At 44.7% G+C, this 14691-nt stretch overlaps 1 protein-coding gene across 5 annotated transcripts in view; it reads left to right on the top strand.

The window, feature by feature from the left end:
* RAI14 (retinoic acid induced 14) overlaps positions 1-14691 on the top strand; it is a 139531-nt gene that overhangs the window by 17177 nt on the left and 107663 nt on the right. For all 5 annotated transcript variants that reach the window (XM_072958796.1, XM_072958795.1, XM_072958798.1 and 2 more), the window contains exon 2: positions 5822-5904. In XM_072958796.1, the coding sequence (XP_072814897.1) occupies positions 5869-5904 (36 nt within the window). In that variant the 5' untranslated portion in view covers positions 5822-5868. The remainder of the gene's footprint in view (positions 1-5821; positions 5905-14691) is intronic.

The raw sequence follows: 14691 nt of genomic DNA, 5'->3' as shown, positions 1-14691 counted from the left end.
CTCAGATCCCAGTGCTGCTAACCCTGTCCATTTGGGGCCCAAGAGCCTTGCCGAGGTCAAAGATGAAGCCTAAAGGCTATCCAGGCACCTAACCCGTATCTCTGTTCTACAGATTCTTTCAATTCTTTCAGGAAACATGTATTGATTTTATGCCAATGGCCAGGACCCAAGTAATAAGCAAGATGAAAATTCTCTGTTGCAAAGTCAACAGGCAGAGATGTCCATTTTCAAATATGCTGAAAACTGATATTGGGACTCCTTGAACCCCTTACTCATGTCCAAGGTCTGAAAGGATGAGAGAGTGTGAATTTGGGGGCAGGATCTTTCTTCAGAGAGAGCTATGCGGTGATTCCCACCACGGCTACTCAGCCTTCCGAGTGAAGCTCATAGGACTGCTGACCGCGATGGGACAGGTGTCTGACCCTTGCCTGGAGGATCTCAGATGGCTGTGCTCTGAAAGGCCTGACAGGATGCCCTTTCCTCACCAGCTTGCCCCAATCCTGAGTTTCTAAAGCCAGTTAGAGCTCCTACCCCTATGGTGAAGACATCTCTGATTTTTCCCAGCTCTCAAAGATTCCCACTTTTTTTGAATGTCTGCGGTATTTGACACCTAATTAAAGAGGATTTTGTATCATTCTCTACTCATAACCTTGGTCAGTTTTAAATTCTCTGTAGTGTCTGCTCAGAGATCTAAATGTTTAAGATCCTGTCTTACCAAGACAAGAACAGATCTGCTGTAGATAAAATCGATTGGGTGAGGTGGGGGAGGGGTCAGCACTCACTGGCCTCTGCTTCCCAGGTTATAGTCTTTATTCCAGAAGCAATGACCCTGTCGCAGGCACGGCCCTGTCTGAGAGGCAGAGTCTGGAAGCAGCTTCTACCCCTAGGAGCAGCTTGCGTGGCGTGACGTGCTTTGTCGTCAGGGACATCTTTGTCGGGAAGGTCGGTCTGGAGAGACCTTTGACAGCATGTATTTGTTTTGCCAGATTGAGAGAACTGAGTGTTTTTACAGCTTTCGGTTGAAATGCCATGTTTGTTGCAGAGAGATGGTTGTCTGCGGAAACAAGTACTCGCGGGAGAAGAGGTAGATGCTGGCGAGGAGAGGAGTATTTCAATTTTAGTTTCTTAGATTTGTTCAGTGTCTTCTTCAGTGCTTTGGATTCTTTTCACTTGAAAATATTCTGAAGCCTGTCTGGGACGCGCGCTTGTGCTCTGCTGTTGCTGAGATTCCGTGGATGGAAGGATTAGGGTGAAGACATTGTTATTATTCTGTTATTTATTTTCCTCTGCTGGATGATTCAGAGGGAATTATTTTAAGCCACTACCCTTGAATCCTGTGGTATGATGTCTTGGATGCTAATATATTCTTGTGACTCAGGGAAATGTACATGTGTGCAGCTACCGTCTTCCTCTCTTTGTGAGTTAATATTGTTTCTTAGTGGCCACAGGTAACCAGCTGATTCCTCGCCTAGATTTTAGTGTAGAGGGCTCTCCTCTCACCCCCTACAATATTGTGAAAGATTCAGTCAATGCTTGAAAATACTGATTTAGCATATCTAGTTAGACAGTGTCTCTAGATTATTTTTAATGAAGGTGTCAAGTACTGATACGGGGTCACTGAGTCTAAAATGGCGGTTCCCGATCCAGTTGGGCATCCAGATCACCTGGGGAGTTAAAAAATAAAATAAAATAAAATAAAATATAATTACAGATTTCTGAGCCTCACCACTGATTACAGAATCTAAATACCTGGCTGGGGCGCCACAAGGGCCCTTAGGTGTTGACATAATTGGCAACGTCTTATGAAATAATCTTTGGGTCATATATGGTGGGGGGAATAGGGGCTGGGTTGGGGTAGGAGTGGTTTGAAGCTGGAGGAGAGGAACTTCTTCCCAGCCATTTCCGTCGGGGGTGGCTTTCGGGAGAGGAGCAGCTAAACAGGAGAGTCTAAGAGCAACCATGCGTTAGCACCGAGGGCGTTGCTTATTAACTGTTGTTTCCTCGAAGTTCTTTCTCAATCAGTCCAGAGGTTTCTAACCTGGAATTTTCCTAATTCTAAGGATTGGAGAAGATAATGTAGGGTATTAAACTATTAAAAAAAAAAAAGCTTTGTTGAGATACAAGTCACATCCTATCCAGTTTTCCCATTTGAAGTGTACATTTGAATGGCTTTTGGTATGTTCGCAGGTTGTGCAGCCATCACGACAGTACATTTAGAACATTTTCACCACCCCGAAAGGAAACTCAGTATCCATTGTAAGTTATTTTTAATATTCAAAGAGGTCTAACTTGTTAGTTCTTAATAAAGCTCTATAGGCTAGTATCAAAGTGTTTTGATTCAGGCTAGAATTAGATAAGAGTAGCTCATGTTAAGCTTTGATTGAGATTTACATTATTTTGAAAGGGAAAATGGATTCATAAGTAAGCCCTGTTTAGATCTAGTCTTTCAGATGAGAGGGCAATAAGCCTTTGCATCTCTGCCCTGTTGCATCCTCACCAATGGACTCGGTGTCACAGGATGCCTGGGAACCAGTGATGGAGGCTAGGTGTCAGTGACTTATTTTGATTTGAGCAGGGGGTAAACTGACTACCATTTCTGCTTCGTGGGGAGATATGCTTTATTCTGCTTGAAATGGGAGAACTTAATTCACACACCTTTTCCCATATATATGTACCATTTCCTCCCCTTTTTGTACCGTTCAAACTAAATTGCTGTGCAGTCAGTTCAGCTTCACCATAGCTCTTTTGAACTGAGCGCCTTGATTAAGTGACTTTTCCAAGGAATGCTGCTAGTGTCACGTCACTAAATTGGTAGATGTCAGTGTATCCAGCCTGGGCTTTGGAAGTTTGGATTTGGGAATTGGAGCGATAAGATTCCAGCTGACCCAAGGAAGGCAAGTCTCTGATTTACTTGTGGGTTCTCTTGGGGAGGAGGAGGTACGGAGGCGGAGGGAGCCCAGCATCATTTCAGGGATGGGTGATTTCCCACTACATGGCTTCCAAGTGTTAGAGCCTCCTTTTTATCAATACTGGGAAAGCAGTGATCTGTTAGTAACTTCACCCCCAGCTACAGTTCTTGTTTCTGAAGTTACTTACTATTCTGTAGCCTTCCAGAACTTCTTTACCTTTGACCCCCTGGCGTGATACCCATGGACCACCCAGCTCTCACACACCCAGAGCCTTGACTCCAGGAAAGCATTCATTTCACAGCTAATACTTCTTCCTGGGAATTTTTGGAATTGGTGCTTTATTTACTTAATCCTCTTTAATTGAGAGTTTGCATACTTCTCACTGCCATGCTGGGAGGGGCGGGGGAGAGAGCCAAAGACTTAACACACCAAAAAACCAGCGCCACACCCATGAAAACCTCCGTGACCTCAAATAAAAATCGTATCCACCTTTGCCTAAGAACATTGTGTTCTCACCTGAAACAGCGCTTTGATTGGTTCCGCCTTGGTGGGCTACACAGTTTGTGGATTATCCAAGTCTGGATTTCTCTTTTCTCCCTTTCCTGCTGCATGGATTTGATCTCTTTTCTTGGTTATCAGCACTTCAGCCAGAGGGTGGAAGTTGCTGAACTCAAAGGATGATTTCGTTTTCTAGCTACAATTGGTGGAGAACCACAGCTGACTGTCAATATTTCTGCTTGGATTCATCAAAAGGTGTTTTTTTTTTTTAATACTAAAAAGAAATGGAAGAATTCATATTATGTTTTCTAATTGCAGTGTGTCTATTTGTAGGATACACTCGAATCTGTTTATTGAATTTTATGGTCCCTTTGTTTGGTGCTTGCAGGTTTCCTAGGGAGAAATTACTTCATTATTGTAATAAAACAATGTCTGATTCAAAATTTGAACAAAGTTATTTAAATAAGTTGTATGCCAGTACAAGTTTATTGTTTTAGTATACCCACACGAATAAAACAGTGCCAACTGCAAAAAACAAAAAAAGTGGTTTGTTTTGAATTGAAGAAAGACTGTTTTCTAAACCAGTGCCATTTTTGACAAGGGTACTCCCCATTCCACATGCCCCATTTCTCAGACTTGTGTGCCAAGATTTAACCAAACAGAGTCCTGGGCCCCGCTCCTGAGATTCAGTTTCCACAGGCTATGAACTAGGATTTTGCATTTAGCAGCCTGTCCCCATGCCCTTCTGATTCAGATTAAGGAGGGGCCACCTTCGAGAAACACCATCCTGGAGTTTGCACTTTGCCTTTTGGGGACCAGCCCAGACTTCCCTGTGGTTAAATAACATGGCAATTAACAAGGTGTAATTACAGTGCATGCAGTTTCCAAGGCAACACACTCTGTCACTCCTGCCGAGGCTGGAAAGATTGAAAGGGACCACAGAGAGGCTGCACTAGTATTGTGGCCTCCAGGTTAATGTCACTGAAGTGCCTTAAGATGACCAGGTTTTGGTACCATTCATCCAAAGGCCCTGCTTCGTGGTGCCAGCAATAATGAAAGTCAACAAATTAGAGACCGGGGAGTCGCTGGACAACTTCTGGAGGCAGCGATGAAGACCTGAAGGGATGAGCCCAGCCATTCCGTTGCTTGCATTTTCCCCTGCTTTTTCTCCTCAAATCAGTTTAGTTTAAGAATAATAAAGATGGTGGAGGAACAAGATGACCTTGAAAGGCCTTTGAAAAATAGTAGTCAACTGCGGTCAGCATCTAACCACTCTGCCTTAGTTCCCAAATGGACGGGACTGTTAATGCTCCCCTGTTGGCACCGCCTGGCCGGTGAGCTGGAAGTTACGTTTCTTCAGTGCTTACTGTGTGGTGGGAACTCGAACATACATTTATCTGGCCTTTTTGACCTGAACGCAAGGGTTCTACCCTTTGTGCCTTTTCCAGGTTTAAAGATGGAAAAGGTAGTTTGCACCATATTTTAGCACAGGATTTCACTTGTGGGTTTTAGTTTTGAAAGCCATAGGGCAGTGGAAAAGGCACTTGCCCATCAGTCAGACTGGGTCTGGTTCTGACTTTTGCTTAGAGGTTTTGTGAATTCAGAGGGGTTTCTTCACCTCTGAGGTTCTGTCTCTCCCTCTGAAAGATGAGGGACTTAGATGACTAGCTTTAACTTTTGAAGGGTGACAACCCCCTAGCGGAATCTGATGAAAACAGGAACTGTTGCCATTCAGGAAAATCACCTCCACTTTCTAAAGGGACCACAGACCCCTTCTAAGTGAGGTGGTTTCTTAAGACTTTTCCAGGACCAACTTGGAATTGCTGGGTCCCATGGGACCTCGGGGTGGGGTGGGGGGTTCTTTCAGTGTTTTGAGTGGCCTCCTGAGGACTGAGTTATTTTGATGAGGGAGGTTTTGTTGTTTCTTGCATTTTTCACTCTGCCCTGTGCATCTAGGAGGGGAGGGGAAAAAAAAGAAACCACACTGAGAAAAACAGGGAATGCCTGGCATCTGGAACATGGACAATTTTCCTTTCCGTGCTTCGCGGCTGTGGTCCTTGAAGAGGAGGCGGATGGTAGAGCTATAACTCGAAGGCTGGTTAGAGGATGAGTTCGGTAGGGACGCTGTATTGTGCGCGATGACAGTTCAGTTACTTAAGCTTGTTCTACTTTTAACGTTCGACAGGTTGGGATAGGATTTAAAGTTTCCTTTAACTTGATGACGTCAGAAGGTTCTAGGGATATTGCGAATGGGAATAACGTGTTCTTTACCGAGTTCCCAGCCCTTAACCCTGACCACCTTCCTAACTGGACCCCAGTCTCCTACCCAAAGTCATCATCCAATCAGGAGGGAGCATCTGTCGTGTGATTTGGAAACCTAGATACTGAATTTCTTTTTTTTCTTCTCTGCTTAGGTGCTGAACGTCTCCTCTAGAGCTCTGGAAGGCTGAATGGACTAAACATGAAGAGCTTGAAAGCCAAGTTCAGGAAGAGTGACGTAAGTACCCGTGACTCACGCCTGGCTGTCCCACCCGTGTTCCTGGGGCTGCAGAAACACCCCTCCCCCCGCACAGTGATAAGGCGCCGGGTTCGCTCTGGGTCCCCGCTCAGGGTGGCTTTTGTGAATGGCATGCCCCCGGCTCCTTGCTGTTTGTTTGTATAACTGCCCACAACGACATTTGAAAAAAGTTTCTGGCATCTGTGCCTTGCAGAGAAAGGAACGATCCAATTAAACCTCTTAACAAAAAAAATCAGTAAACTACCTCAGCATTTCTAACGTCCCCCAAATCTGATTCAGAATGTCATTTTTAGAGAAAGCCAGCCTCATGAGAATGGTTAAGGAATTACATATTAGCTTGGTTTGTTTTGGCGTGTAGAGAACTGTTTTTAATTCTGTTAAGGCTTGTGTGGGAAAACAACACTATCTCTTGCCTCCTGCACCTTTAACTCCCCCTGCATTCCTGGGCTTCTTCCTCATTTTGTTATTCATCATAAAAGCCTTTGGATTGGAGGCACCAGTTATGATGTCAGAACCATGAAACAAAGTCTCCCAGAAGAGAAAATGGAGAAGAACAACATAGCAGCGGGATTATACACGACACTATTGTAACAAAAGTTCGCCTCATAAGCCCCGCCGAGATTCCAGCCTCGGACTAGCTGCGCTCCAGATGCTTGGAGCAGAGTTGTTGAATGGGAGAGATCCGTGGAAGAGGATTAGATGGAAGCACAGATATGTCACCCTCCTAGTGGGCTTGCTTGGCTGTCATTTCACATTAGGTAATTAAAGGGGAACCTGGATTTTATTGCTTTGCCGTGAATTATGTGACAGCTTGGCATGGCTGCATTTTTGCAATAAATAGAGGCTGCGTCTTCTAAGGCTGACACGTCACACACGCACACCTCCTTTTGGCTGAGGTTTATCTCCTGAGGCTGCATCATGACATGTAACTTACTGCCCTGATAAGGCCCAGACCGGATGAGATGCTTGTGGGATGACTGCAAAGTCTGGGCCCACTGAAAAAAAATTAGAGCAAAAAAGGATTTTTTGGAGAAAGTTAGCCTCGCCTTCTCATTCTTCAGGTGATTTTACCTGAAACTCAGAGACTGTGGAGTGACCTGGCCGAAGTCATCCAATGGGCCTTTGGCCGGAGTGAGCCTGGGTCATCTGACTTCCTGAGAAACCTTCAGCTTCCTCATTTGCTGGCCCGATGATATTATAGCCTAGAGACCTCGTTTAACTTCCATTTAAGAAAGAAAAGGCAATTAATGGAAAATGCTCAGTTGAGCAGATAGGGGTTTGTAAGTTGTGTGACCAGGTTAACATATCTTTTCCAAGGGAATTTGGGCAGCTTCCATTTGTACAAGTTGAGATTATTTTAGCAAAATGTATTCAGTCTTGAGTTCCATACTGTATGAACAGGGGCAGGCAGGGAGAAATGATAGTGTAAATTTATGGTTTAAAAACTAAAAACTGGTGACAGTAGGGAGAGTGTTGTAGCTGAAATCTAGTTTTTAAATAAAGACTGAAATATTTCCATGGTTTTAAAAAAATCACAGAAATAGCACTATTAAAAGCTTCTGGGGTTTGGCAGCAGAAAGGCTGTGATTTTGGCAGTTAGCACGAAGGGAAGAGATGTTAAAGGAACAAGCTTGAGGGAGGGGAGCAGAAGAAATTGGTGTTATGGGGCCAGACAGCATCAGATGGTTCCCCAAATTCATCCCAAATTGCTTCCCAAAGCTCCACCGCTGTACTCCCAGGTGGAAGGGACAGAACCAGAAAAGAAAACTATTTCTTGCTCATCGGCTGTACAATGATCATAGGTAACCCCTATGAAGTATTTACTGTACGTCAGGCGTCAGGCCAAGCTCACGATGTGAGCTTCATTTAATCTTGCCGCAAACCTTATCGTGCGGCGGGTATTGTTGCCAGACTCATTTCACAGATGAAGAAACTGGGAGCTAGGGAGCCCCGGTCCCTGGCCTGGGTTCTCAGAGCTCCGAGTGGTACAGCCAGTTTTTGTGCCAAAGTAGCCTGATTCCAGAGCCCAGGTTTCCTGAAAGAGGACATTTGGATGGAGGTTTTGATGTTATGAAACAGGACAGTCCAGGCGGTAGCGTGGAAAAGCGACATAGGTCCGTGGTGGCCTTGGGTAAGTCTCTTCCTTCTCCTGAACCCTCAGGTTCCTCACCTGACAGTGGAGAAAATAGTATTAGACTCACAAGTTTGTTGTGAAGGTTAAATGTGCTGATGCGTGTAAGACACGCATGTCGGGCCTGGTGCTCAGGAGCTGCTTGGTAAATATTTATTCCTTTCTCTTTAATTAGAAAGCCACGATAAGAAGTCAACTGAAAAGTGTACGTGGTCTGGGGAGGGGGTGGAATAATCTGCTAACAGTTACTGCCTCTGAGGAGGGAAACTGAGAGCTGGGGGGGTGGTGGAGAAAGTCTTCTTTCACTGTGTGCCTTCGGGTTTCCAGTTTTGGGTATACGTGTGTGCATCGACATGTATGACTTGTTACAAGAAAAGCAAGTTTTGAACTGTTTATATTCAGTTCAGTGAGCCAAACTCTTAATCTGCTTTACGTGAACTGAGTGGTCTCTCTCAAAGAACAACCCTAAACCCTCAGCCGTCAAATTTTCCTGCTTGTCTTTGTGTGAGGCTGAAAGGAGAAAGGGGAAGAAAGGGCTCTTTGTGTTTCTGGGGGGTAGGAAGAGAGGGACAGCAGATCACATTCGTGCTCTCATAAAGAGGAGGCAGGTGACCTGCTGGCAGGATCATGTTTCAGCCCGCCTGTGCCTGGGAGGTCTGCCGCCAGATCGGTTTGTGGCCTTGGGGAGCAAAACCTAGGAGTGAGAAAGGACCAGGATGGCCCAAAGGAGCTTCCCTTAGATGGCCTTAAGGTCATTGTGCTACTCCAGGACCAGTATGTGATTATCAGAGATTTCATCTGAGCATCCCTTCTGGAACACTTGACCCAGATGGCTACCAAGTCGGGTGGTTTACGTGCGTGAACTGGGGAATGAGCCCGGTTCTCTGGGCTGTGGTTAGACACTGTCCCTGTCTAGTTGCCTGGATCTCTAAACATACTTGGGAGCCTGCGGATAACAACAGGGGCTAAAGAAGGTTATGGAGCTAAACATGTGTCCTTCCACTGTGGATGACATTTTTCAGTTCCCATTTGTAACTTTATTTTGGGCATCCTTAAACCTGGGTTAGAGATTGTAAAAGATGTAAAAGAAGTGTGCAGCGCGCCTCTTGTCTTTAGGAAGCTCATAAACCACGCCGGGAGGAGGAAAACTACATGCAGGAAATAACCAAGGCAAAATACAAATCGTGTAGACTGCAGATACTAAAGGGATCTCCAGGATGATATAACGAGTTGTTCAACTGTGAGATCTGGATGATAAATGGTGCAGATTTTCAGAGAGCGGCGAGTCACTGGAAATGGGAAGGTTGGGGGAAGTTTTATGGAGGTGAAGCTTCTTGCAGGCATTGGGATGGCCAGGATTTGGAACGATGGTTAGGAGAGGAGGAAGGAGTAACACAGGGGAGCCAGCCGTGAAGCACAGTGGGTGGACTCGCCTTCTAAAAATTGCCCTTGACTTGTGGAATAGTAATACTTGAAGAGCCCAGGAGAGCACCTGTGGCCCCATTCTGAGTCTTTTAATCAGAACACTGTAATTTTTTTTTTCATTCTAGTTTTGAAAATGGATATGCTTGACTTTTTATGCTTATAAAGTAAGCACCGAGTTCTAAATCATCATTATTTATTTCTTTTATGACCATAGTTTGAAAGTAGCTTCTTTACCTTTTTAAACATTTGCAGCAACTAGTACGTGGTTCCACATGGAAAAATGAGCTGTCATCATGAGAAATGAGGCCAAGAAGGTTGGGATTTCCTTCTGCTAAAAAAATGCTTAGGCTTCTGGAATTTCTTTGTAAATGCCAGTTTTTAGGCCCTGAGTGAGAGGTTGAGGCATGGGAATGAGGGTTGAAAGATCTTTGTACCAGATCTTGAGAAATGCCTCTCAAACGTGGTTGAGGCTTTTAGAGTTTACTTTGTGGGTGTGTGTTTAATTTTATGAAAGATTTGTTCCCAATTATGTTTTCCATTGTAAGAGGGAAGCAGTGGACATTCCATTAAAAAAAAAAAGAAGAAAGACAACCAGTTCAAAATGGATGGCTCCACAAGAGATTAAATTGATGATGTTTCTTTATGTAGCAGCTATTAATGGTTGCCGCTTTCAGCCAAAGAACGCACACAGCCCGGGAATCTTGGGGAACCAGACACATCCTGCTCAGACAGGAGCTTAAATTTGTTGCCTGTTGAGAGAATAGCTCTCACAAGGTCGACGGTCGACATCTCTGCCAAGGTGTTTCTTCCAAGGAGTTTTTAGTCATTTATAATAAATTTTTACAGATGCTCAAGCCTCCCTCCCCTCCCCCACCACACATGCAAAAAAAAAAAAGGTGACAGGGGAGGTATTTAAAATCCAAGCCTCTCTTGACAGAGGCACCTTGGCTAAATCTGTTCTAAAGCAAAGCCTCTTTTTTTTTTTCCCCCCGCATAGACATGATTTTAAAATACATCAGAGATGACCTTTTTAGGGTGGAGGTATGAGACTCTTGTAAACTTCTGCAGAGAATTTGATCAGGTTTGTGTCACGCTGCATAGTTTCCAGGTCTTGTCAGCCCTTCTTAAAGAGAGAATGTGCTTGCTGCCTGATTTCACCTTGTGTTAGCGTCCTGGGGTGGCCCTACACACCGGTGGAGCGACTTAAAGCACAGAGGTGTATGGTCTTACAGTTCTGGTGACTGGAAGTTGGAGATCAGGGTGTTGGCAGGAGCTTCCTCCTAGGGCTGGGAAGGTGAATCTGACCCATGACCCCCCAGCTGCTTCTGGTGGTTTTCTGGCCATCACTGGCTTGTAGATGCGTCTCCCCCATCTCTGCCTTCATCCTCACGCGGTGTTCCACCTGTGCGCGTGTCTTCAAATTTCTCCTTTTTGTTAGGACACCAGTCATAGGGGATTAGAGCCCACTCTAATGAACTCATTTTAACTTGGTTACCTTTGTAAAGACCCTGTCTGCAGATCAGTCACATTCCGAGGTACTTGAGATTTCAGCTTATCAATTTTGCAGTGGGCGGGGGTGGGAAAGATACGATTCAACCCAAAACACACCTCCACCCCTTTGCATCTGAGAACAGTTTGTCCAAAGCCCTAGCATCTCCCTGCTGAAAAATGCACGCTCATAGACTTCAGCTCCACAGTTTCCTCACCTTTTGGACTATTTTCAGGGTCTAAAAGTGAGCCTAGAGTATCACAAGGTTTTAGTGGGAGTCAGTGCCTAACATATAACATGAATCGCACGAGTAAACATATATTGATCACTGACCTAACTGCCGCAGGAATTGTTGCTGAAAGATCGGGTGCCTTCAAAACTGTGACCCCACCTTGGGGATGGGGTGGGGTGGTTCTATAACCAGAGCTCAAACAATAAAGAATCGATAAGATGCAAAAGAATGATTTTCTCATTAAAAGACTTAGAATGGTGACATGATGCCTCCAGGTGACCAATTCTATAGAGGCCAGCGGTTCGATCTCTATCTCGTAAGCACTCAAGGTGTGGTCTTCTTGGTAATTCAGGCTGTTTTGTAAAGTTACAGTCCTGTGACCTTGGAGAAGGACTCAAGAGACCAAGCTTGATTATTACTTTCAATTACTGGAATAAAGTAGAAACAGTAAGATCAATAGTGTTAGTTTTAACAGTGGGCCTGGAACTGTGAGTAGCAACGGGTCAGTCAGGTCAGTTGACCCTTTTAAGGGCAAGCGTAGGAGTCAGCAATCTGTTAGCCCAAGTGCGGTCATTTTATTAATCCTCCTTCACTATTAGAAGGGGAGTCCTCATTGACTGCATGCTCACCACGTGCCGGGTACTGGACCAGACCCTTTACGTGTGTTGCTTACAAAATTCTACCCAGTAAGGACCATTGCTATCATAGCAGTTTACAGAGGGAGAAATGAAGGTTGAGGGAAGTGAAGTAGGTTGGCCAAAGGCACAATTTGATAAATGGCCGAGAGATCTGAACCCTGGTTTTCCCTAACACCTGAGCTTCCTGGCAGCTGCTGTACACGCTTGCGGACACAGGGCATTCATGTCTAAGTTACAAAGCTTCAACCTGCGTGAAGTGAATTCTGCTCTGTTGCCCTGAGGGTAAAGACTCAGAATGACTTTATCATTATCAGCACTACGCACAGTGGCAAGGCTCACCAACATTAGTGTCACCCCCCCACCCCCCAGGCAGGGGAGGATCTGGGAAGATCTTGAACTTGTACAGCTTGGGACCAGATGCTCCTTCCCTCTGCTCTTTGGCTGCAGTTAAGAAAACTAATTCTGATGCTACATGGAGCCCTATTGCTGGCTAACTAGACCACAGCATCATTCTAGTTCCCTCAGACCATAACTCCGGGAATTTTTAATTAAACCTGATACCATTCCAGCTGCAGCTGGAAACTGATATGAAACTCAGAACCTGGCCCCTAAACTTGGAGAAATGTGATCATCTACCCAAGTAGTGAATCATCTCAATTATTACCTCTTATCTCTTTATTCTGAATTAATTACCTAATTATTTTGAGCTGTTGCTGAGGTTTTTTTGTTTGACAATTTCCTGTACGTAGCTTCTCCTTGGGAGTGAAATAGGAGTTGCTTCTGAATTCATTCTGTGGATTTTCAGCTGAATTTCTATCCAAAGATCTTTGCTGTAAGAGGTGGTTATTTTCATTTCTGTGGTTGTAGGTGTCAGCGTGAGTCGAAGACCCAGGCCGTCTGTAAAGATGATGTGAGGGATCAGCCTTGACTTTCCTTCTGAGCCCTCACCTCCTCTCCAGCAAGGAGAGTCAGTGTGTTCTGATCTACTCGATTGTCCAACTCTTAGCTTTTATCCAATGAAAATATTTTCACTTTTGGGGAGGTGCTTCCTGAAAGGATTTCATTTTTTATTTTTCTCAGGAGGCTGAATGATCTGGTCTCTCCCTCCCTCCTTCCTCCTGGGCTGTCCATGGGCTGACTGACTGGGAAGTGTAGAGATTTATAATGTGGGAAAAGAACAAGAAGTCTGAGGAACCACACGTTCTCCTGGGTTGGGTTTATTTTGAAATGTATTTCTCTATCCTGAGCATGTTTCTATGGTAATTTTTCAAACTTGAGCTACGTTTTTAGAGGGTTTTTTTTTTTTCATGGGAGTCAGTGTCCATCCTTTGAAGGACTGTTTCATAACTGAGAAGCTGCAGGGTCCTTCTGTGAAATTCCAGAGGGCACATTTATTGTGATACTGGATAAGCTGTGGTAACAAAGTACCCTGAAATCAAATACAATAGAAGTTGTTTTCTTAAGTAAAAGCTTCAAGCACTTCAGAGCCAGCAGGACAGGTCTGCTCCATGGATTCATCCCAGGACCTTGGTTCTTCTGTGATGTCTTTCTCGTGCCCTCCAGAGCTGCCTGGTGTATTGCAGTAGCCAGTTGCCACCTGGGGCCCTTGTGCATTTGAAATGTGGCTCATCTGAGTGGAGAGATTCCGTAAGTGTGACGTGCACCACAAGATTTCAGTGACTTAGTACCAAATAAAGGATGTTTATAAAATACCTTATTAATAATTTTTTATCATTACATATTGAAATGCTAATATTCTGGACATAGTGGATTAAATAAGTTAAAACTTCATTTCCCTTGTTCCTTTTTATATTTTTAATGTGGCTGCTAGAAACTTTAAAATGACTTACTTAAAATTACTTGCATTGTAATTCTTCTGGACAGTGCCGGTCTAGAATGTGCATGTTGCAGATTCTGTATTTAATTCTCAAGAGACCAGAAGGAGGGAGAATGAAACACAAGCATCTTTCTTTTTAAACTGTGTGACCTTGGAGATGCACAAATCTCACCCTTACATGGTCATGTGCTCCTATGTAGCTGCAAGGGAGGCAGGAAAACACTTTCTGTAGGTGGTAGCCATGAAACCAGCTAAACTCATGGGGCAGGAGGAGTGGGTACTGGAGATTAACTCAGTGTTACGGGTTGAATTGCTGCCTGCCCCACCAAAGACATATTGAAGTCCTAACCCCTAGTATCTCAGAATGTGACCTTTTTTTGGAAATCGGGTCTTTGTAGAGGTAATCAAGTTAGAATGAGGTCATTAGTGTGAGCTCTAATCCAGTATGACTGGTGTCTTTATGAAAAGTGGGAACCCTGACAGACCTGCACAGAGAGAAAGCTGTGTGAAGAGACACTGGGAAGACAGGAGAAGACAGGGAAGATGCAGGCAGAGCCCTGGGCGATGCATCTATAAACCAAGGAAACACCAGAGATTGCCTTCCCACCACCAGAAGTGAGGAGAGATGCAGAACAGATTCACCCTCCCGGCGCAGAAGGAACCAACCCTGTCCACACCTTGATCTTGAGCTGCCAGCCTCCAGGACTGGGAGGCAATAAATTCCTGATGTTTAAGCCTTCCAGTTAGTGGTACTTGATGGTGGCAGCCCCAGGAAACGCGTACAGTCAGCCACAGGCAGTTTCCACAGTGAGTCTCCACTGAGAGTTCGATGATAAAGGTGTGCCAGATACTCTTAGTTTTGGTTACTTTTACCCTAGAAGTGAACATTGGTTGCTGTCTACCCAGTTCCCCATTGTTGTGTTGGTGGAAGCCTGTTGGAGCTCGGTGCTCAGGTGAAGTTAAATGTCTTTTCTACGTTTGAAGTGGAAACTGCTCCTGAGTGTTCCCTGCTGG

The sequence above is a fragment of the Vicugna pacos genome, chromosome 3 (assembly GCF_048564905.1).
Source record: "Vicugna pacos chromosome 3, VicPac4, whole genome shotgun sequence".
NCBI lineage: Eukaryota > Metazoa > Chordata > Mammalia > Artiodactyla > Camelidae > Vicugna > Vicugna pacos.
This window is presented reverse-complemented; position numbering and strand designations above follow the sequence as displayed.